Genomic DNA, 23336 nt, shown 5'->3' with positions numbered 1-23336 from the left:
ACTCTCTTAGGAATAAGCATAGGAAGAATCATTTTAAGATCAATTTTATCTCTATGATCACTTTCGACTCTCACTTTGACATACATGTGCAGCCCTCCAAGCTTCCTCAGCATGTTGCTTCCTCAGCATGTTGGAGACTTCATATAGGTCAAAGTAGCCGTTGCAAACGTTGTTCTTAGCTCACATCCTTGCCCAAAATAGACCAAATTGCTTTTGCCAACTCACTCGATACTTCCTTAGCCAAAAATGGCAAATCCCTTCTAACTTCTCCATAATGTTTCTTTGTGGATTTCAAGTAATGAAATTGGATCCAATGCACCAATTTGAATTTGAATCAGATTGATTTAGAGTTGGTTCTTTGTTTTCAAGTACGTGAAGTATTGTTCACTCCATATGTAGCGTGAACTTTCTCTATAATGAAGTCCATTGAGACATGCAATTTCACTAAAGACCAATTTGTTCACTTTTTGCATCGAGGTCCTCCCAAGCACATTAAAGTACTCATGCTATCCAAGATGTTATTCTTGTATTTGGTTGTCCAGGCACCTCGACGATCGCACGTCCCTCGCTTATATCTCAAGATTCAAATGCCTTTCCAACTCTAACTCTTTCCACTCAGTATTCCTTACTTCATTTATAGACTAAGAAAGCTCTCCACCAGCACAAACATCTTAATGTAAACATCATTTATTTATGAACTTGTATATCGAGAGGACATTGTATCTACACACTCAAATACTCATATTAATTCGTGCAAAATATTTTGCCTTCAAAATACATATGGAGCTTTCTCAACACCTTTAACTAGATTGTTAGTCGAGGTATAAATAAATTAGTTCATTGCTTAGTTGGTAATCATGTTGAAGTCGTTTCTATGAGCTTTGGGCTAAATCCACGCCTGGCCACCCCTTGAGTATAAGCTTATAATGTGAAGATCCGCTCTAACCTAGTCTTGGTTTAGCTCCGATTTTTATAAATTCAACTCCTGGATGGTACGTATAAGTCAACAGTCATATTAGGCTTTAAAGTTGTTCCTATGAGGCCTGAAGATCTAAACCCTGACTCGTCACTCCTAGTACTTAATTTTCTTAATGCCAATATTTGGTCGAACTCCTAGTTATATATTTATTTTGTATATATGAACTAGATCGAACTAGACACCAATAGCCGGTAGAACCAATCGGTCCAATTAGGTGTCCGAATCATTGGTTTTGGCTTGTTTATCACATCAACCACTAGTTATTGAGCATCGGCATATAAGTGAGATGACATTGATAATGAGTATCCCGATTTTCAGCACTTAACACAATAATGAAATAAACCCTAAGATTTACATGAAGAACTACCACTATTCCATTAACGTACGAAAAGCATATAAGATCAAATCACCGTTGTCTATGATGTGTCAATGCGGATGACTTTCTTAACTACATAGGAAAGCCCATACACGTTCGTTCGGCTGGTACTTACAATTAGCTTCTTCTAACAGGCTCTTCATCGTTTCACGCTCTAGACTGATTCGTACAACTCGCGAGGTAATCTTGGCGTGAGCACAACTTCAGGTGGCCTTTGTTTTTTTATGGTTGCTCCAAAATCCTCGGACATGTCCACTGGGGAATTGCCAGGAGTAGATACGTCGAACGCATGCAAGAACCTAGCCAAGATAAAATGCAGCGACTGGAGTGCAAAGGACATTCCAGCACAAATTCTTCTACCACCTCCGAATGGTAAGAGCTCAAAATTATGGTCCTTCGCATCAATATCCTTATGGCTACTCAAAAACCTCTACGGCTGAAATTTCCATAAGTTGAACATCATCCTCGTGCCTTTGCGCACATGGTACTCACCAATAATACAATCCTCAGTGGATTGGCGTCCAAATAGGGGGGATGCTAGGTATAGGCGGAGGGTCTCCTTTATTATAGCTTGGAGGAAGGCTAAGTTGGCGATGTCCGACTCGATCAGATGTCTTTGCTTGCCAATGTGATGATGAAGTTCTTCTTGAACTCGTTTTAGGATGGGGAGGTTGTCCAACAACAGAGAGATCGCCCATGTTAGGGTGGCCATGGTTGTATCGCTACCTCCGGCTATCATTGCCGTCCAAAAAGGAATATAAAAACATTAACATATGTCTTATTAGAAGTGAGACAATATCTGTGCAATGGAGGATGCATATATCTAATTAGTGAAAGCTAATTAGATGAAAGTCTATATTCCCATTCCCTTTGCATATATCTGTGCAATGGAGGATGCATGGAGCATAGTTTAAGAGGTAGGATAAAAAGTTGTCTGGTAAAGTTTAGTTCGACGGTAGGGGCAGTGAAATAATTTTTTTTTATGTGAAACTTCACAATTTATTATAAGAGGTTACACCAAAACTGTGGTGAAAAATGCCACGACACTGTTGGCCCCCTCCGAGACATGAATGCTATCCTCAGTCACCAGTAATAGACTAATACTTACATAAATCTTGTTTAAAAGAATTATTGTATGGCCTATGTAAATCAAATCTATCTCAATCATTATCATGTAGACTCACTACAAAAAAACATGGATTTTGCCACGAAAATTTGCGACGGGGAATTTTTCGTCGCTAATTTGCGATGGAATTTGCCACGAAATAAAAATTCGTCGCAAATTAGCGACGGAAAATAATTCCGTCGCAAAATCCGTCGCAAATTTGCGACGGAAAATAAATCCGTCACAAAATCCGTCGCAAATTTGCGACGGAAAAAAAAAATCCATCGCAAATTTGCGCCAGAAATAAAATCGGACGCAAATTTGCTACGGAAAAATAAATCCGTCGCAAATTTGCGACGGAAAAAAAAAATCCGTCGCAAACTTGCGACGGAAAAAAAAATCTGTCGCAAATTTTCGACGAATTTAGCGACTGAAAAAAATTCGTCGCTAATTTGCGACGAATTTAGCGACGAAAAAAAATTCGTCGCAAATTTGCGACGAATTTAGCGACGGAAAAAAAATTCGTCGCTAATTTGCGACGAAAAACAGTCAAAAAAAGGATTTAGCCACGGATTTAAATTTAGCCACGGAAAAAAAATTCGTCGCTAATTAGCGACAGATTTAGCGATGAAAAAATCAAATAAATTTTAGTAATTAAGTAAAATAACAGTTAGTAATAGAAAATTAATTGGTATTAAATCGTCAAATTGGATTAGTAAGTCATGCAAAAAGAAGCATGACTCAATATAAAAATTGGTAAGTTAAAAAACCAAATGGGTAAGCAACTCAAATTAGAGTTGACAATCCAAAATTAATTGGTAACTTAATTGGGCAAAAGTTAATGAGGCACACAAAAAAGTTGATAATTTCATGTAATAGAAGGTAAATTCAAAGCTGGTAGAAAATTAGAAATGTATTTTTGTTAGAGATAAGAAAAGTCGGTCATTTCAAAATAGAAAACCAAATAAACATTGGTAAGTAACTCAAATAAAAGAAGGTAACATAAAACTAGTTAGTAACTTGATCGAAAAAAGTTGGTAATCACTCTAATAAAAGTTAGTAATTTCTAAAAGAGCCAGTAAATTTAAAAAGTTGGAAACCAATGCAAATAAAAGTAGCAACGTAATAAAAAGCTAGTAAATTTGAGAAAATAACAAATAAATGCTAATAACTCAATTGAGATTTGGTAATCCAAAACTAATTGATTTGATTGGAGAAAATTTACCCAAATTACGCAAAGAAAGCTAGGCTGATAGTTTCATATAATACTCGGTAAATTTAAATTATTGGTAAGAAATGTAAATAAAAGTTCGTAAACAATGACTGAAGCTTTGTTTGGTTAGAGATTAGAGAAGTTGGTGTAGAAAAAAAAATGAAAATAAACATTGGTAAGTAACTCAATTAGGAGTTGGTAATGCAATATGGTAAACTTGATAGAGGAGAAGTTGGTAATCACTCTAAGGGTACCTTTGTTTTGCGGAAAACTTAATGATAAAGGAAAGTGCTTTCCGGAAAATAATTTTCCATGAATACGCTTAGTTTTCATTTGTTTAGTGATATATGATGGAAATCGTTTTCTGATGATTGGATTTCATTAGAAAATGATTTCAATCTCATGACTTTATTTTAGATAAAAAAAATCAAAAATTTTTTAAATATTTTTATTTTAAAAAAGTCAAATTTCTTAATTATTTTTTATTTCTCTTTTTTATTTTCTTTTTTGTAAAAATTTGAATTTTTTAATTCGTTTTTAAAAGGTCGTCGCTAAATCTGTCGCTAATTAGCGACGAAAAATAAATTCGTCGCTAATTTACGAGGAAAAAAAAAAAAAACCTTGCGACGAAAAAAAAAATCCGTCGCTAATTTTGCTTTGCCCGCCCGCCCTCACCCCCATTTTCTCTCTCTCGGTCTCTCTCTGCTGATTCCTCAGATCCCCTCACCCGGTGCTTTCGCTTCTCCTTCTCCTTCTTCCCTCCCCCACACCCCCAAACCTCTCGCGCTCGCTAGGGTTTTCGGTACCCTTTCCCCCCCTGCGCTTCCTCCGGCGACTCCTCGCCATGGCCTCCGGAGCCCTAGAGGCCGCAGAGGGGCGGCGGCTCCTCCCCCCGTCGAGGGCAAGGAGGAGCTCCCCGAGAAATTAGAGGCGGAGGAGGCGGAGCAAGAGGACCGAGAGATCGCCGCTCCGGAGGAGGAGGCCGAGGCTTCCGACGAGGAGGCTCTGCTGGTCGCCGCCGAGGCCCCGCCGGCTGCGTCGCCTCCGAGAGGCCATGCCCGTGATGTCCATATCCTGAGTTGTGGGTTCCTGCTCATCTTCTCGGCCTACGGTGCTGCTCAGAATCTCGAGAGCACCGTGAACACCGTGAGTTTTCCGAGTCGATTTCGTTGGAATTTTGGGTAAATTGAGAGAAGAAATCGACGGTCGTGAGATCAAAACCCAAAGGCAGATTTTGCACTTCTGGGTCTAAGGTTGCTTGTAGGAATGTTTTTTTGGTTCGTTTCACGTTGCGTTTTGGTTTGATGAGTTTCTTGATTTTTGTTGCAGGCGGATAATTTGGGCACGACAGGCAACGCAAGTAAAGAAGAAAGGCAGACAGGCAACGCAACAAAGAGATATAGAATCTACAGTAGAGAACATTAGTGATTTGGAGGATGATCAAAGCCATCGTGTGGGGAAGTCGCTTTTACACTCAGTGAAGTGGGAGCGCATTATTTTGGATGAGGTGAGTGAATGGGAGTATCTTGCGGTGATATGAGTGCTAACATAGTTCAATGCTTTGTAACCGATATAAAGATTTCGATATGTCCATGCTGGCAACACGTGATTCGTTATTTTGTTTGGCTGGGTGAAGCCACGCATGAATGCGTTAATTTGCTCTTGGCAAGACAGATTTCTGTAAGATTAGGCCTTTCGATTGAAGGTTTGATTACTTTTAGGGAACCGTATATGCATGTTCTTTTCCACAATTTATCAAAAAAACTTCTATCCGGGATCTCTTAGTATGATTTGCTTCGTGATCTTTGAACATCTGCATGTACATTTCCCACTTATGCCTATGCAATTTTATTCAATGTAGGCTCACTTTGTCAAAGATAGGCGATGTAATACTGCAAAAGCAGTTCTCGGACTGGAGTCTTCATACAGATGGGCTTTAAGTGGAACACCTCTTCAAAATCGTGTTGGGGAGCTCTACTCTCTTGTAAGTTTCTATTTTATACGAGTGGTTAATTGTTATTCACCTTCTGTAGTCAATCACATTGTCTTGCAATAAACTTTTCGGGTCCGTTTTCTTCGAATTGTGCCGTATTCATTCTACTTATGTCAAGATTGTGATTGCAGAACACTTGATTATAGGTATGTAAAGTTTCAATCACAAGATAATCGGGTTATATTTTCCCATGGGTGGTTTCTGGTATAACAGGCAATCTCAGCCTGTAGGACCGTAGTCATTCATGTTGACACAAAATGGTTAGAGGCAACTACACGTGCAAAAAGACCGGTTTAGCGACTTGGTATACCAAATAATGTGGCAATCTTTGCATAGATATTTAAAGAAGCAGTGCATGTGGCATTCTTCGCAAGAGTACTTAGCGTCTCTATGAATGGTAAAGTACAAGTTAGCTACATCCATTTAATCTTTGCTGCTCGGTTTTCATTTGAACTCTGATATGGAGTATATATTCTATCTAGTATATAGCGAATCCTATACAAGCACATGGAAATGCCGTTGGCAGAAGGCGAGCAATGATATTACTAAAACACAATTTTGAAAAACATTTTGCTGAGACGCACAAAAAAGGGAAGAGCTGCTGATCTTGCACTTCCACCTAGAATTGTGAGTTCTCTTGCACATGTGTACAATTGCAATTCGGCATGTCGAAGATTTTTAACTTAAATCCACCGCTTCCTGCTCTCTTCACTTTCCCTGCAGGTTACTTTGAGGCGGGATACACTGGACATTAGAGAAGAGGATTATTACACATCATTGTACAATGAGAGCCAATCTAACCTTGTGCGGTGTGCATATTGATTGGTAGGTCCATTAATCTAGGCTTCTTAATTTGCTCTTTCAGAGAATCAATTAGACTGAAAATGTGTCACCAGAAATTTCTAGCAATTGCTTTCATGGCCTAAAGATATATAAATGTTCTAAGTGCAATCCTTTTAATTTTGGATGCGAAATTTTGGCAATTGTAGGTATTTCACTTTCTTCTCTGGGCTTGTGGGACTTTGAGTATCGCATTGTATGTCAACAAGTGAATGTCACTTCTTTGGAGGAGGTGATGAAGCACTTCATGCAAACCTTATAGGAGAAAGCAGAGTGGGCGCAAGATTGGAAGTATCTTTTCATACATATCGAGGATAAGCTTTGCTTCAGCATCTTCAATGCCAGAAGTGCAGTTGGCCCAATATGTTCCTGCCCTGGAAAGAATTGCCACCCTGAGATTGCTTAAGCAAGTGCTTTAAAGTGCTCAAGATTATTTATTCTCTCATTATGTGTACTATAAAGAAAAATATATATGTCATTCTTGGGGAAAATGTAGAGGAATGTATTTCATTTTCATATTATTATAATATTTTGATGTTATTAAGTGCTTAATCAATGTTAAATATAAATTGTAGGAATTAATTTTGCTGTTAATTAGATTTAAAATCGAAGTCGTCCCTAAACAATATTCGTCGCTAAAGAATTAATAAAAATTCGTCGCTAAATAATTAATAAAAATTCGTTGCTATTATTGACCAAAAAAAAAATTACGGACCCAAAAAAAATTGGCAAATTAGCGATGAAGTTTTATTTTGGTTGAAATTAGCGACGAATTTTGCCACGAATAATTAGCGATAAATAATTAGAGACGAATAATTAGCGACGAATTATTTGTGACGAATAATTTGCGCCGAATAATTAGCGACGAATTTTGTGACGAATAATTAGCGACGACTTTTGTGACGAATAATTTGCGACGAATATATTTCGTCGCTAAATTTTGCGACGCCGAATTAGCGACGGAATTTTTTCGTCGCTAAAACCTCATTTTTTTGTAGTGGAATTTTGCGACGAAATTTGCGACGAAATTTGCGATTAATTTTGCGACGAATAAAGTTCGTGACTAATTTGCGACGAATTTTTTTCCGTCGCAAATTCGATTTGCGACGGATTTTGCTAAATTTTTCGTCGCAAAATTCGTCGCTAATCCCTTGTTTTTTTGTAGTGACTCCATAATAAGACTCATATAATCAATACTCAAGATGATATTGGTTCATATGATTTATGTACCATCTAATAACTTTCATTTTACAAGGTTTGAAATATCTATATCTCATCGTTCTATTGAGCCCTATTAGCTAATGCATTTATCCTTGACACATTTTTGATGTGATGTGTATCCACTCAACTAATAGTCCTCCCTCAGACCAAAAAGTCCTCCCTTTCATAATTGTTAAATCGCAGGCACAAGGATTGGGAAAGAGACACCATTATCAACTGTGCTGTGATATCTACGACGCATAGCAAGAGACGTTGACATATTGTGTTAAAATTCTATTTTTATGTACGTTATCTATTCCGTTACACAAGTTGGGAAAAAGATGATTAAGATTAAGGAAGAGCGCAGCCAATTTCCTAATGCAAAAGACACGTGTGTAGTTTTGCACCATGATCAGCGTTCAAGAAGAAACCATAACTCCATCGAAAAGGGGAGGGAACAAATTAAGCATACCAAGCATGTGGCTTTGGCAATTGTATCAGCATCATAACATGCGATATCCATGCCGTTAAGAGTTGAAAGCATGACGTCCATGAAATCTTGATCATCCTGAGACTTGTCCAAGTCGACCTTCTTCTTCCTTTTGTGTTCCTCTAACCAATTACTTAGGATCGTGTCCAATTCTTTCATAGTCCTCTTCATGGCTTTCTCATGCCCACCCAAATCAAGCCACCGCAAGAAAGGAAGAGCATCCGCCACTGTAAACGTCCCCATCAAACGGAAGAACTCCCTCACTGCCTCGTGGCACCGCCGCTCCTCCTCCTCATCCATCGCAGCAGTGCTGCTGTAGTGGCCCGTGTCGGCTACAACGTTAAGGATCACATTCAGAGTCAGCTTCGCAAACCATTGCTTCAAGTCTACCAAGATATGGCCTGTGTTAGACAAAAGAGCAAACACGACGTTATGTGATAAGGCTGTCGCTGTTTTTCTTAAGCTTCCCAAGAAAGAACATAAAAGATTTTTAATAGTCGTCGAGCTAGCGAGCACTGCCACACAGGCCCTACTCATCCCTCCATCGCCTCTGCAACTCGCGATCTCCACTTGAACTCCGGGGACCTTGGATCTGAGGTCGCCCGAGGTCCAGGACCCCGGCCTTAGGTCGCGAGGTTGGCTTTTGAGCCCCCTCCTGACGCGACTCGAAGATAGAGAAATACAATGATGGACGCCAAAGCAGGCTGTTGGCGACTGCTGGAGGAAGGGAGAGTGGGTATGGGTGGTTTTCGTAGTGAGGTCGATTGGAAGAAATTTTGAGAACTTGACTACGACCACAACGCATAAGACGTCTCAGGAAAAATCGTTTGCTCTAAGACTTTTCCCATACTTATTGGTCCACTTGAGCGCCTTCAATGGTGCTCACACAGAACGCTCGACTTTCTTCAATCTAAGCTACGCTGTTATTAAAATGGATAATCACGAAACTAATGTACCTGAATCATCCTTCTTCTCACTCCAAAGCCTGTGCAACTCTTTAATGGCGAGATCCGTCGCAGAGGCCAGTACCGGGTTGAGCAATGACTTGATCCTCCGGTTAGAGAGCAGCTCCACGGTGGCGATTTTCCTCACCTCGCGCCAGTACGGACCGTAGGGAGCGAACGCGAACAAGGCATAGTCACAACCCAGAATTTCAAAGGACAGAAGCCGCGAACGAGAGGAGAAGGCGACATCGTGTATGGTGAAGCATTCTTTGGCTATCTCAGAACTGCTCACCACCACGGCCGGAAACGACCCGAGCCTGAGGGCGAAGATGGGTCCGAACTCGTCGGCCATGGACGCTAAGGTCTTGTGGGGAAGCTTGGATTTTGCTAGAATGGGCAAGTGGCCTATCACGGGCCATGCACCTGCAGCTTCTGGTGCTGTTTTGAGCTTGCTTGATGATGATGGTCTTGATCTCCATAACACACGGAACGATAGAGCAAGAATCACAAGGGGCCCAACCAGATTGATGAAGTTCAAGCTTCCAAGTAGAAAGTACATTTGGGCATCAAGTATGAACTGTGCACTAATAGAGTCGACAATTTATTCCGACTTGAAAAAAGTATATCCTATGAATTTGATATTCGATTTACTTTTGGATTTTTTTTTTACGATTTTCTAGGAGTCAGGAAAACTACTCAAGACCTTTCATTAGATTCAAGGGGAGCATACATTTCTTGGATGTCAAATCACAACAGACCTTTCAACCGAGAAGATAAGGACGAATTGGAGTATATGTTTCCTAATTTCTCCTCAATGCACAACGGCTAACCCTATTGGCCACCTTCAATGGCATTTTTATAGAAAATATTGGTTTGTGCCGACTTCTCATGCATCACTTAAGGATTGGCACATGTCCACAGCGGGGCTCACTTTCACCCTCCCCTCCTTCAGTCACTCTCCCCAAATCAATCTCGCTGGCATCATTATATAAAAATATTGAGTAGATCTATCTTGCCACGTCAGGGCAAGCCACTCCATTCAGCTTACTTCATTTGTTCATACAAGTTACTCTTCAAGATTTTTTTAAGGGTTAATACCATGAAAAACCCTAAACTGGTACACTTGTGACACATTTACCCTAAATTATTTTTTTGATCATAAAAAACCCCAAACTGGTACACCTGTGATAATTTTATCCTGAACTATTTTTTTGACCACCAAAAACCCCAAACTGGTACACCTGTGACAATTTTACCCTGAACTTACCAAAAAAAACCCCAAACTGGTACATATGTGACAATTTTACCCCGAATTAAAATTTTAATATTATTTTTTTTTTATTTTTTTCGAATTTTTATTTATTATTTATTCTTTTCTTTTCTTTTTTTTTTATTTTCAAACTCTGGCCGGTCGCCGGTCCGGCGACTGGCCAGAGGCATAAACCGGCGAGCGGCCCTCGCCGGCGTCGGCGGCCCTCGCCGGCGTCGGGCGAGGGCCATCCTCGCCGGCGTCGGGCGAGGGCCATCCTCGCCCGCCCGGGGCAAGGGAGACCCTCGCCGACGCGGCGAGGTCGCCTCGCCGGATCCGGCGAGGGCGACCCTCGCTGGTATCGGGCGAGGGCCGCCCTCGCCGGATCGGGCGAGAGCCATCCTCGCCCGCCCAGGGCAAGGGAGACCCTCGCCCGACGTAGGCAAGGGTCGCCCTCGCCAGATCCGGCGAGGGCGACCCTCACTGGTATTGGGCGAGGGCTGCCCTCGCCGGATCTGGCGAGGGCCACCCTCGCCTGAGTCGGGCGAGGACGGCCCTCGCCCGACGCAGGCGAGGGTCGCCCTCGCCCGATTCCGGCGAGGGTTGCCCTCGCCGGACGCCGGCGAGGGCGGCCCTCGCCCGACGCCGGCGAGGGCGGCCCTCGCCCGACGCCGGCGAGGGCCGCCCTCGCCGGCTTCCGCCTCTGGCCGGTCGCCGGACCGGCGACCGGCCAGAGGTTGAAGGTGAAGGAAAAAAAAAAAGAAAAGAAAAGAAAAGAAAAAAGAAAAAATTCAAAAAAATAAAAAAAAAATAATATTAAAAATTAGTTCGGGGTAAAATTATTACATGTGTACCAGTTTGGGGTTTTTTGTGGTATATTCGGGATAAAATTGTCACAGGTGTACCAGTTTGGGGTTTTTTATGGTCAAAAAAATAGTTTGGAGTAAATGTGTCACAAGTGTACCAGTTTATGATTTTTCGTGGTATTAACCCTTTTTTTAAATGCTTCATGTTGTCCGTTACTCGCTCTCTTCCTTTATTCTATTTTCCGTTACTCTCTCTCTCTCTTCTCATGCTCTTTTCTTCTTCCACTCTTTTTGAAATAGTCACCAATTTGCTTACTCTAACATTACTTTGTTAACTCAGCCTATTGCTTCAAGTTTTGAGTTCGAGTTCACAAATATGCTCTCTGCATCCAACTTTGTTTGAATCCATGTATTATAATAAGTTTGTTTTTTTCTCGTAACTTCGTGCACCTCCAAAACCATCATTCCAAAGCAGCAATAGAATACCAAACTTATCCCAAAACACGAGCAGAAAGCAAAATCGAAAAACTTAAACTGATATTCTATTTACCGAAATATATATCCCATTGCACATCAAACCAAAAACCCCACAAGTTCATTTCTTGGAAATACGAACCTCACTACAAATCTACAACTATATCACTAACTACAAATAAAAACCCTCCTAAAATCACATCCATGGCGGTCACCTTTTTTTGGAGTGCGTGCTCCGTGTACGTCAAGGTGTTGTGGATCACGTTCTCCAGGAAAATTTTCAACACTCCGCGCGTCTTCTCGTAGATCAGCCCACTGATCCCCTTCACTCCCCCACGGTGGGCCAGTCGCCGAAATGCCGGCTTCGTGGAAGGTCCTCTTGACGCCCCCCTTGCTCAACCCTTTGCCTTCCTTTCCAGTCCCACATTTTCTTGGCGTCCAAGCTGAGAGGATAGAAGAAGAAGAAGAAGAAGAAGAAGAAGAAGAAGAAGAAGAAAAAAAGGCAGTGAATGGAACTTTTTGTGTTTTTGGTATGAAGTGATAGAGGGTTGGTGATGGCGGTTGATGTACAGATGAGACGAGAGTAACAGAGGAAAGAGAGATAGGGTAACAAAGAAGATGGAGCATTTAAAAAGTCATAAAAAGTGGGTCCGTATGAACACGTGGCAAGAGCTTAATGGAGTGTTTTATCATTAACGTGACAAGATAAACTTACCTAATATTTTCTCGGGGAGATGGTTCACCCCTTTTAGATGTGCAAATCCGGACCTGATTAGTTCAAACTAGAAGCCTAACACGTCCCGGACTCAGTACGGATTTTTAATTATTTATTTATCATTAATTTCATGAGAAATGGCAAATTATTGTGATGCATATTTCAATTGTTGTGTTATAATAATGTGTATGCTTTTGATACCACATGATAAAGACATTTGCCACGACCTATCTGCTACCGAGCGAATGTTTTATCGTATGAGATGGGTCTCTTTTAAGATTGAGATGACATGAAATCTTATAATGACATGGCTTGTGTAGCCATGGTATAATGTTAGGAAATGACCATCATGCAGATGTACGGTGGTGTCTTTATCATCATTGATGTAGAGGACACCCATGGTGGATGGGCTAAAAGATGTAACAAATGGGTATATATGATTCTGTCCCCCGTGAATTGGTGGTGACGATACCTCGACGATCAAGATGCCTCGTGAGTTGAGATAGGTCCTGACCAGTGACGTGTAGTAGTTTAAAACTCACCGATATATATATATATATATATACACCATGTGCTATCTACGTATCATGACATAATGTCATCCGCTTGCATAGTGTTGTTAATGTTTTCCATCAACATTTCATGATAGGAAAGATAGTGCATTTGCATTTGCATTGGTCATAAATGATTATTTTGCGCTAATTTGGAACTCACGTTATTTGTTGGTACCAGGTTGAGAGGTAAGAGGATCTTAACTTATATTTAGAAATTTCATTTATTGAGTTTTGGCTCATCCCTTTCTTTTGATAGACTTGTAGGATGGACTTCCCACCTCCACTGCTTTTTGGAACTCCCATGTACTTTGATTGTAAATATCAAGATGTGCTTGTACCTAGATCAGAGGTTGTATATACTAAGTGTAGTTTTACCGTATGGGTCGATGTGGGGTTTCAAAAGTGGATTCCCTATAGATTCGTCACTTGGTATTGAAATATCGACGGTGAGTTGGTTGGACCATTGAGAGGCTTTGATGGTGAAGGCGACATGTTGATGGACGAGGTTGTCGCCTTGTAGTGAATAGCTTGACTTTTGTACAAGCGGGTTTTTGGGCATAGGAGTGGTGTGTTGATGATAGGTGACCCTGACCCTTTCTCAAGACTTATATAATTTGTGTTTTGCTTGGACGTTGTATAAAGTCGATATCTATGGGAAAAGTATCAAAAAAGTCTTAAACCTTTTGCATTGATACCAATTTAGTTCTAAACCTTTTTTTGGTGTCAATTCAGTCCTAAACCTTTTGCATTTGTACCAATTCAGTCCTAAACCTTTTGCATTTTTGCCAATTTAGTCATAAACCTTTTTTGGTGCTAATTCAGTCCTAAACCTTTTACATTTGTGCCAATTCAGTTTTAAACTTTTTGCATTAGTGCAAATTCAGTCCTTTGACACGTGAATAGCTATTAGCCAGAAGGACCGAATTGGCACCAATGTAAAATGTTTAGAACTGAATTGGCACCAATGCAAAAGGTTTAGGACTGAATTGGCACAAAAAAAAGGTTTATGACTAAATTAGCACCAATGCAAAAGGTTTAGGATTGAATTGGCATCAACAAAAGGTTTAGGACTAAATTGGCACAAATACAAAATGTTTGAGACTTTTTTGACACTTTTCTCCGATATCTACTAATGTTTTTATAAAAGAAGTATACGTACTTTGATTAAACTCGCGTGATCCTTTGTATGGGATGATGTGAATATTTTTTGCATTTCTACATGCTATTAATAATTATGTATATAATCGGAACAAAAACGTGTCGCTCTTAATGTTCTGAGGCGTCACTGGGGGAGAAGGGGGGGGGGGGGGGGAATAGTTTTTTTTTAACAATTTGAAAATCCTTCGGGAAAGAAGAAAAATATATTTTGACAGTAATATGAAATAGATTAAAGGTGACATGTGCAAGTGATGCTATCAAATAGATACAGATAATAATCATCAATTTAAAGATAGCACATAACAATTTATAATGGTTCGGCTTTATCCTCAAGTGTCGTCCACTCTTTAGGTAACAACCTTGATACGGGTTGGATTTTACTGGTAATCTTTAATACAAGTTACAATTAGTATGTATTGATCCTATCAAATGATACATCACCCTATTAGGGCATAAGTACTGCTATCACTATTGTACACTTGATCTTATCATGATCACAAGCCAGCAAGAACTCTACAAAGAATTTCACAGGAATAGAATTACAATTTTGATCGCTAGTGAGAAATGACAATGAAGAACGCTAGTATACTCCTTTTCCTTACGACCTTTTTAAGCTTCTTCGATCCTCTTCTTATATACATATTTAATCCAACCTTTGGAAACTCTTTTGAAGAGTTAGGAGCTGTTGGATGTTGATTGGTGCAATTGCCGAGATCTCAATTTCCCATACAATATGTTCCCGCAGCAATAGCAAGGTTTCCAAATCTGGAGTCTGCTAAAGCTATCACATCTACTATTCATCTGATTGTTTGATCATAATTGTCAACTGTTCTCTAACTCATTCCTGGTTCCTCTGTTCTGGTTTCTTAGCTTGTCAATGGCTATGTCGACCTTTATGTCTAACGATGCTCCTTAAACAAACATGTTTGCCATAATCTCTCAAGACTTGATATCAATGCGGTATAATGCTCCCTATTAGTCAATTGTAGCACGTGCTCGTTATTATTAGTCTGTTGATGTTGTGAACTGTCAAACTGTGTGGAATGACAAGTGATCAATCATCTAATGATCCTCCCAAGTATGTCAACTTCCAAAGACTTTATGTTGGTGACAGATCGATCATCATATCTCCAAGTCCTCACGAACACTTTGTCATATCTGACTTGTTCACCAACTATCAAGATCTTAATCCTTGTAATCAATCTTCACTAAACTCATTAAGACCATTGGTATCATCATGGCCTTTCATGAAATAACCACGAACATATGCACTTATCATGAATATATTAATACTAAGGATAGTTTTAGAATTATCAAAATTTCATAAAGATGTTTTCCCAATAACAAAAACCCTAACCCATGCCAAGCTCAGCCCCTCCCCCTCGGCTCCGCCCATGACGGCTATAAATCTCCACTTGGTGCCTCAAGCCAATCCACTGCCTCATCACTGACAGGCACCTCTGGCTGCACTTGTTCATCCCTCCATCCCTATTTCTCCGTCATTAGCTGTATAACCTTGACTTATGTAGTGCTCGAAACTTGATTTGAGCTTGATTGACTATCAATTTTCTTGCTCGAATTTGACTCGATTAGAGAATAATATACTCAAGCTTGACTCGACTAAACTCAACCTGATTATTATTAGATTTATAAATAAAGTTTCAGCTCGAGTTTAATAAAGTAGAATGTCATGTATTTTGAGTATATAATGTCTATTTTTTATAAGTAATAATTATTTTTGGAAAAATAATGAAAATTCAATTGGGCTCGTGACTAATCTAGTTGAGTACCAATAGGCTCGTGGTTGACTCGACAAGAGACTCAAAGTAGCTCGAACTCGAGCTTGACTCAAAAATGGGCAAGTCAATCTCAAGCAGTCAACGAGCCGAACACGAGCTACTCAGAGGTAGCTTAATTCGATTTCACCACCATCTGTCATGACACCCCCTTTCTCTCCCTGTCTCTCTCTCTCTCACACACCCCTCTTTGCCTAACATCAACAAACGGCATGACATCGGAACGGTCAAACTCCCAGTCCCAAATATGGTTCCATCTCCGTTAAGGTGTAGAGCTCGACCAGATGTAATCGAGCTATGGTAGCATCGAGCTCAATTAGATCTGGGCCAAGCTCAACCCCTCGTCTAGCCCAACCTTGAGAGAGAGAGAGAGAGAGAGAGAGAGAGAGAGAGAGAGAGAGAGAGAGAGATTTCCGATCCGCGTATAAATGTGTTTGAGGGGTAGATTGGTCCTTTAGTTTGGGGATTTCCTTTGGAAACGCAAAAAGTATCCAAAACTAATAATATTAACTGATATGAGGATGAAAAGTGGAGATAGTTTTTGAGATTTTTCGAAAAAGAATATATTAGCTTATGTAACTTGTTTGCCGCTTTTATTACATGAGCTTAACGTAGAAATGTGACGAAATTAAGTGGATAGATCAGTATGATAAATCAATGAAGTGTCTGGATTTTACCGCGGCCTTTTCTATCGTAGCACGTCTTTTGAATTTTGGCTTGACAAATTCCAAGAATATATGCAAATCGTCACATCCACATGCATCACGTAAGACTCCACTGAGAGGGTGACATGCATGGCTCTCAAAGATTACTCACAAATACGAAATTTGCTGCATTAAAATTAAGCAACCACTCAAGCTCTTTCTTTGAAGATTGATTTTTCAACTGTTTGGACAGAGCATATAATTGCAAGATTCGAATCTTTCAATTTATATGTACGCATGCGCGCGCGTTCATACGTGTGAGAGAAGTATGTTGGTAGATAGTGAGGTAAGTAGGGCCAAGTAGCGCAGAGGGGGAAGAAATACATTGCAATCATCCAATGGATGATAACTATGTGTATGGCTATATGAGATTGAATGGTCAGATCTTATTGGCATTTGGGCAAGGAAAGCATGAATGAGTCCATACACGACAGGTCACACAGTATTGCATGCAAGTGGTGAACGATAGTAATGACATTTGACATCGCAATGCAATCACGAACGGATCAGCTTTTTCATGCAAGTGAAGTTACAGGGTCAGCAACTCCAACCCGAAGAGTCTAGATATGTGATTATGTCTTCCATGAGCCACGCATGGAGAGAGTGCGTACACATTCGCTTAGTTGTACATTTCCAAGAGCTTTTCTTTCATAAATAAACTCCCCACTACCTCAATTGATAGTGTTCTGAGTTAATCTTGGCCTGAGCATAACTTCAAGTGGGGTCGCCTTTAAATTCGTAAGTCCGAAGATCTCAGACATATCCACCGGTGAATCATCCACGGTGGCTATCTCGAATGCTTGTAAGAACCTGGCTAGAAGAAAATGCACCATCTCGAGTGCGAAAGATATTCCGGGACAAATTCGCCTGCCGCCTCCAAATGGTAGGAGCGCAAAGTTGGAGTCCTTCACATCGACGTCCTTATGGCTGCTCAAGAACCTCTCGGGCCTAAACTCCAATGGATCGGGCCATGTCCTAGGGTCGGTTTGGATTTTCCAGATGTTCAATATCAACCTCGTGCCCTTGGGCACGTGGTACTCGCCCACTGTGCAATCCTCGGTGAACAGGCGCGGCCCCGAGATTGGGGCTGCCGGGTATAATCGGAGGGTCTCCTTCACTATGGCTTGGAGATAGGTCAGGCTGGCAATGTCCGCTTCTTTCACATGCCTCTGCTTGCCGATCTGAGTGTCGAGCTCGTTTTGAGCTCTCTTCAGGATGTGAAGGTTGTTGAGCAACAGCGAGATCGCCCATGTCAGGGTGACCATTGTGGTATCACTGCCGCCCATAATCACCATCTTCACATACGAGCAACATATGTTCCTCGTTAGAAGTGAGATATGAAGATTAACTACAACGCAATTCGCAATCTAAGATCATTTGCCCTCCCACTTGATGGGCTGGAAAAAAGTGGTACAAGATAACGCAAGTTTGTAATTGACTTCCTTAGGCCCATTTAGAACTTTAAAATACATTTCACTTTTTATAATATTAAATTAGGCACATAAAAAAGAACCAGATTAACATAAATAAATATGATAATTAAAAGAGGAATTAACTAATCAAGTGAGTTAGGGAACCTAATTTGCACCAAAAGAAGTTTGAAGATCCAATTAGTAAGAAACTGCACAAATGAGTGGATCAAATTTGGGGTGAGGCTCCTTCCTCCTACAATATTACTAAATTCATCATATTCTCATTTAAGAGACCAAATTTTGCCTAATCATCGAAATTAATATTTAAAGTGGTGAATCTCAAATTTATTCACTTTCATTCTTATTTTTTATTTTTCTATTTTATGTTGGGTTTAGTTTCCATAGTTATGAATCATATGTTTTTTTATTTAAAAAAATTTATTGGGCATTAACATACAAGAAATTTCAAAAAACCTAATTCTTTTCTACGTTGTCAAGAATATTAATTACCATAGTCAAATGTTATGAACTTTTATTTTTGTTGTAAATATCACTGCGAAACTTTTTTCTTAACAATTGTCTTTTACATACACATAGTGGGTTACAGGAAAAAATGAAACAAAAAACAGCCCTTTTTAAAGATTTGTTAAATTAAAATCATCGTTATATTCCCTAATCGGAAAATTTAAAATATGAAATTAAAGTTTTGCATGAAATAAGAAAAAAATAAAAAGGACTGTTAAATTTGATTAATTTGAGATTAAAAAATCAATATCATCTATAAAGTGTTTACGAAAAAAATATTAAGGTGCCTCGATGTGTAGAACTGTTTTTACATCATTTTTTTTAGAGAATTTGTAGACACTCATAGAATTTCTTAGATACTCTATGTAAAATTATCTCATTAAATTTTTTTTTATATAGGAACTAAAGAGATTTGATATTTTATATGAGACTAATCAAATAACAAACAACAGATTCACAAAAAAGTGATGCTCTCAGGTAGAAGTGACGAAAAATTTAATAAATTGCGATAAGAGTAATGGTGAAAAAGTGGCTAATTATTTTATTTTCTAAACAACAATGAGTTTAAATTTGAAAGAAATCCATAATAGGAAAATAACTAAATTAAAGAAAACTGTACAAAGATAAAATCATCATTGGCAATTTTTTGTAACTGGTGGATATACGATGGATTTAATCATATAGGGAGTGGAAATAGCCTCATCTTTAGATTTGAACTTTATCTCAATGAAAATAGAAATAAGCCCAAAATAATATAAGTGATGAATGCATAAGAATTGCTACATTCATGAGGAAACTTCATAGTTGGCCCAAATCGTCTATGACCCTGACCTGTTATTCAAGCTCCACTCCTGCCCAATTCTTCTGAGTATATTGCTCTATCCTCATAATGCATAGTCCGGAAAAAAATTAAAAAATTTAGAATTGAATTGTCATATATAAAACATGCTTAGAACTGATTGTACAATTTCCCTGTCCCTATCAAACGGACTTATATAAGTCTGATTAATTCTTTCTAAATTTCATGTTTAGTTTAAGTATCCACAAAAATAGAAAAGGCACTATGGCAACGAGCCACCATATTGTTTAAGTCTATGTTTCGAGAAATTGGGAATTAAAACGATGTACGACATGGGAAATAAAAGTAACTCTAATTTAATTTCTTTTAATTGCACCCTCGACTTTTATTTTAAGTAGACTTAACGAGGTAACCAAATGGGGAAGGCATGGACTCCTACTTATAAGTCACGGGATAGAACGCTTAAAATTAGATTTGGCTCGTCTTAGACTTTATCGTTTTCCGAAGAAGTTAGAAACCAAATCAACAATGTATAACATGTCGCTCAACATGTTATCTCTCCTTCTAAATATTACCACCGAGTTTCCAAGCTAGTTCTAGGAAATTCATATTATCACGAGAAGATCACGTAAAGAATTCGTTTGTTTCGCAAAAAATAAATGATTTAGAAAAATATTTCCCTAAAAATAATTGTTTGTATCACTTAAAAAAATTGGTCAATGAAAAATGTTTTCATTGTCGACAACAATTTATGTTTAAACATTTTCGTGGATGACGAATATAGTTTTTGTTCATTTATTTTTGTAAATGATACAAGCGATTATTTTTAAAAAAATATTTTACAAATTATTCATTTTCCGTGAAACAAACGTATCCCAGAATTTGTAAATTTATTGAAGAATATGGTAAAAAACTTAGTAATGGGCTAACATACTTAGAGAAATTTAGGCTTTGCTTTCAAGAAGACATAAAAAGAATTATTGAATGTCTCTCAAACATTAATTTGATTTACAAGTAGTGAGTAAATTCGACATGGCTAAATCGATAAATCAATGTGATTCTTAATTCTAGGTTTTCTAGAATCCCTTCCTAATCAATTTATGTGGTTTCAGCTCTTGAACCGGATCATCTGGACCATGTGGTTGAAAATAACTAAAGCTATGGATAATCGCCTCCTGCCTACGTTGATATGTGGGCAACTAGCATTATGAAGAAGAAAAGACTACTCTAAGAGCGAGGGAACAAAAACTTACCAAGGATGTAGCTTTTATAATCGTATCAACATCATAACCTCCATTCTCCTTGTCTTTAAGGACCGAAAGCATGACGTCCATGAAATCTCCATTACCATTGGTCTCACTCAGATCTTTATTATTCCTCTTGTGCTCCTCTAACCAACCACCTATAATTTCATCTAGTTCTTCTGCAGTCCTCTTCATGGCCTTCTCATGTCCACCTAAGTCGAGCCACTTCAGGAAAGGAAGAGCGTCTGCCGCTAAGAACATCCCAAAGAAGCGGAAGAGCTCCCGTAACGCCTTTTGGCACCGCTGCTCCTCTTCCTCGTCCGCCGCGGAGTAGCGCTTTCCGGCCACGATTCTGATGATCACGTTCAGAGTCAACTTTGCAAACCACTGCGTCAAGTCGACTGTGACATGGCCTAATAAATCAGAATGAACTAGATGTTATGATTATTCTCGTGAACTAAAAGGATAGACGAAACGAACACTCAATCTTGGAAAATACTTCATTGACCTCCTTTGTCATTCTATGTAATTTTTTTTACGGCAAGAAAACTCATGGGTAGGTGATCGAGTAACTGCAAATACTCTAGCTAGTCTCATGAATTATGAACCAAGAAAGATGCGAAAGATGCGAATCAAGACCTAGATGAGTGAGCGAAGTATGCGATTCTTTGTATTTGCATTTATTGCTAGAAGAACCGAACCTGTATTGCATGTAAACCACAGGGGAGTCGTTCCCGAACCGTCAACCAAATCCCGAAAATTATTAGAACATGGACTTCGTTGAATACCTCACAAGATTCACCACTTCATTTAGGGTGTCCATTTCCAAATAAATCCCATTGACTAAGATAGCACAAGCATCAGATTTTCTTTGTCTGCCGGTATGGAAATAATTAAGTGGAGCCTTTATTTTATTAAACAGACATAAACGTACTATAAGGTAGTAAGAAGACTCTGTGAATTTCAATTTCAACCATTTCTTCAGCTAGCTCATCTATACTATGAAACGACCGTTGCTTACCGAAAAAAGAAAAATTATAAAAACGACCATGAAAAGGCCTGTCATCAAGATTAACCAAAACAACATATCGAATGGTCATCAATATCAGAAGAACCATCACCTGAATGGTCCTTGTTCTCAATCCAAAGCTCGTGCAGCTCTTGAATGGCCATGTCCGCTTCCGAGGCCAGAGTAGGGTTGAGCAACAACTTGACCCTCTGGTTTGAGAGCAGCTCCAAGGTGGCCATCTTCCTCATCTCGCGCCAGTACGGGCCGTATGGTGCGAATCCGAACACGGCGTAGCCATAGCCCAGGATCTCTACGGCCAATTGCCGTGGCCGAGTGGACAATGCGACGTCGTTCTTGGTGAAACACTCCTTGGCCATCTCGGAACTGCTCACCACTAGGGCCGGGAACATCCCGAGCCGGATGGTGAAGATGGGTCCATACTGGTCGGCCATGAACGCCAAGGTCTTGTGGGGAAGCTTGGATTTCGCTAACAAGGGCAAGTGACCTATGACGGGCCATGCGGCTGCGGCTTCTGGTGGTGTTTTGAGCTTGCTTGATGATCTCGATTTGAATAATACAAGGACTGATAGGACGAGGATCGCTAGGATTATTCCGGACAAGTGGGATGGGTCTTGAAGCAGAGAGTCCATATTTGCAGCATAAAATGTGTAGAAGCTCCGAGGAAAAGGGAATGATCCCTGGGAAGGTTGTAAGCTCAAAATTTATTGCAAGAAGAAAAGAAACGGATTGAAAATTTGTAGCTGGCGACATTGTTTGTGGTGGTCCCTACGTTGGCAGTGGAAATCTATCACGATAGTCCTTCCGTATAGATATTTACGTGTCCTTCAAGTTAAATTATAAATTTGTGGCTGGCGACATTGTTTGTGGTGGTCCCTACGTTGGCAGTGGAAATCTATCACGATAGTCCTTCCGTATAGATATTTACGTGTCCTTCTAGTTAAATTATAAATTTGTGGTTGGCGACATTGTTTGTGGTGGTCCCTACGTTGGCAGTGGATATCTATCACTATAGTCCTTCCGTATAGATATTTACGTGTCCTTCTAGTTAAATTATTTGTCCTACTTAGTTCTCGTCGTTTTTGAACGAGGAAACAACACGTCTTTCTTTTTTAGTGTTTCTTATCTTTAACTCTCGTCTCATTAATTTTGCTCTGCCTCTTTATCAAGTGTAAAAATCCAATCCTACATCTATAATACTAGCGCCCCATCCCCAATTCCCTTACCACTTGACAGTGTATTTAGTGGCGGAACCAACACCTTACTTAGGGTACTTATTTCACGAAAAACATTTTTCAAAAAAATATTTTTCTCATTTTTCGGCATTTAATTTACTTAGAAAAACGAGTCAACGGAAAATATTTTTCTACTAAAGCTTAAATTTAGGAAAATGATTTTATCTTTGAAAGAACCGAAAAAAGTTTTCCAAAATATGATTAGCAGCACTTGAATCCGAAACTCTATACTTGAGCATGAAAACCTCAACATTGGTTCTCGGATCTCGAAATTCAGGACCATGTTTTTAGTGTCCAGGCCCAAGTCCATCAAGGCTAGGCCCGAGACCTCAGTGTCCTGAGCCCGGCCCCCGGTGCCCACGCTTGGGTCCATCGAGGCCAGGCCCGAATCCCTGATGCCCGTATCCGATACTCCAACACCTGAACTCGATTCCATAAAGGTCGTCCTCGGGTCTTTGACGCTCGAACTCTAGTCCCAACCCGCAGGCCCAAGTCTGC

General features: G+C 39.7%; 1 protein-coding gene, 2 long non-coding RNA genes and 1 pseudogene across 4 annotated transcripts in view; 1 reads left to right on the top strand and 3 right to left on the bottom strand.

The window, feature by feature from the left end:
- Window positions 1–7058, top strand: part of LOC115669413 (uncharacterized) — a 54593-nt gene extending 47535 nt beyond the window's left edge. The window contains exons 2-6 of one of the 2 annotated variants that reach the window (XR_008818846.1): window positions 4546–4819; window positions 5003–5180; window positions 5535–5657; window positions 6390–6491; window positions 6656–7058. This is a non-coding gene — a long non-coding RNA (uncharacterized LOC115669413). Of the gene's footprint in view, window positions 1–4545; window positions 4820–5002; window positions 5181–5534; window positions 5658–6389; window positions 6496–6655 lie in introns of both variants that reach the window. The other variant, XR_008818847.1, reaches the window with a different exon arrangement.
- LOC130140836 (cytochrome P450 CYP82D47-like) lies at window positions 1495–9729 on the bottom strand (annotated as a pseudogene).
- Window positions 9730–17086: 7357 nt separating this feature from the next.
- On the bottom strand, window positions 17087–22278 carry LOC115670080 (cytochrome P450 CYP82D47-like). Its single transcript, XM_030591275.2, has 3 exons — window positions 21698–22278; window positions 20586–20989; window positions 17087–17891 (listed from the first exon to the last, which is right to left on the bottom strand). Exons 1-3 carry the CDS (start codon window positions 22233–22235, stop codon window positions 17268–17270), a joined length of 1566 nt encoding a protein of 521 aa, XP_030447135.1. The 5' UTR covers window positions 22236–22278; the 3' UTR covers window positions 17087–17267.
- Window positions 19381–20579, bottom strand: LOC130140837 (uncharacterized). Its single transcript, XR_008818848.1, has 2 exons — window positions 19612–20579; window positions 19381–19534 (listed from the first exon to the last, which is right to left on the bottom strand). It is a non-coding gene; the product is annotated as an uncharacterized LOC130140837 (long non-coding RNA).
- Window positions 22279–23336: the final 1058 nt, after the last annotated feature.

Source organism: Syzygium oleosum, unplaced genomic scaffold (assembly GCF_021117445.2).
Source record: "Syzygium oleosum isolate NSW1041296 unplaced genomic scaffold, Sole_v2.1 Sole_v2.22, whole genome shotgun sequence".
Taxonomy (NCBI): Eukaryota; Viridiplantae; Streptophyta; class Magnoliopsida; order Myrtales; family Myrtaceae; genus Syzygium; species Syzygium oleosum.
The sequence above is the reverse complement of the archived record's forward strand: the minus strand, read 5'-3'. Positions and strand labels throughout refer to the sequence as shown.

Coding starts and splice junctions, on each gene's coding strand:
- LOC115670080 (XM_030591275.2), bottom strand. CDS start 22,235: ATGGACTCTCTGCTTCAAGACCCATCCCACTTGTCCGGAATAATCCTA. Junction 20,990..21,697: donor TGAGAACAAGGACCATTCAG/GTGATGGTTCTT, acceptor CTGATTTATTAG/GCCATGTCACAGTCGACTTG. Junction 17,892..20,585: donor TTATAAAAGCTACATCCTTG/GTAAGTTTTTGT, acceptor TCGTATGTGAAG/ATGGTGATTATGGGCGGCAG.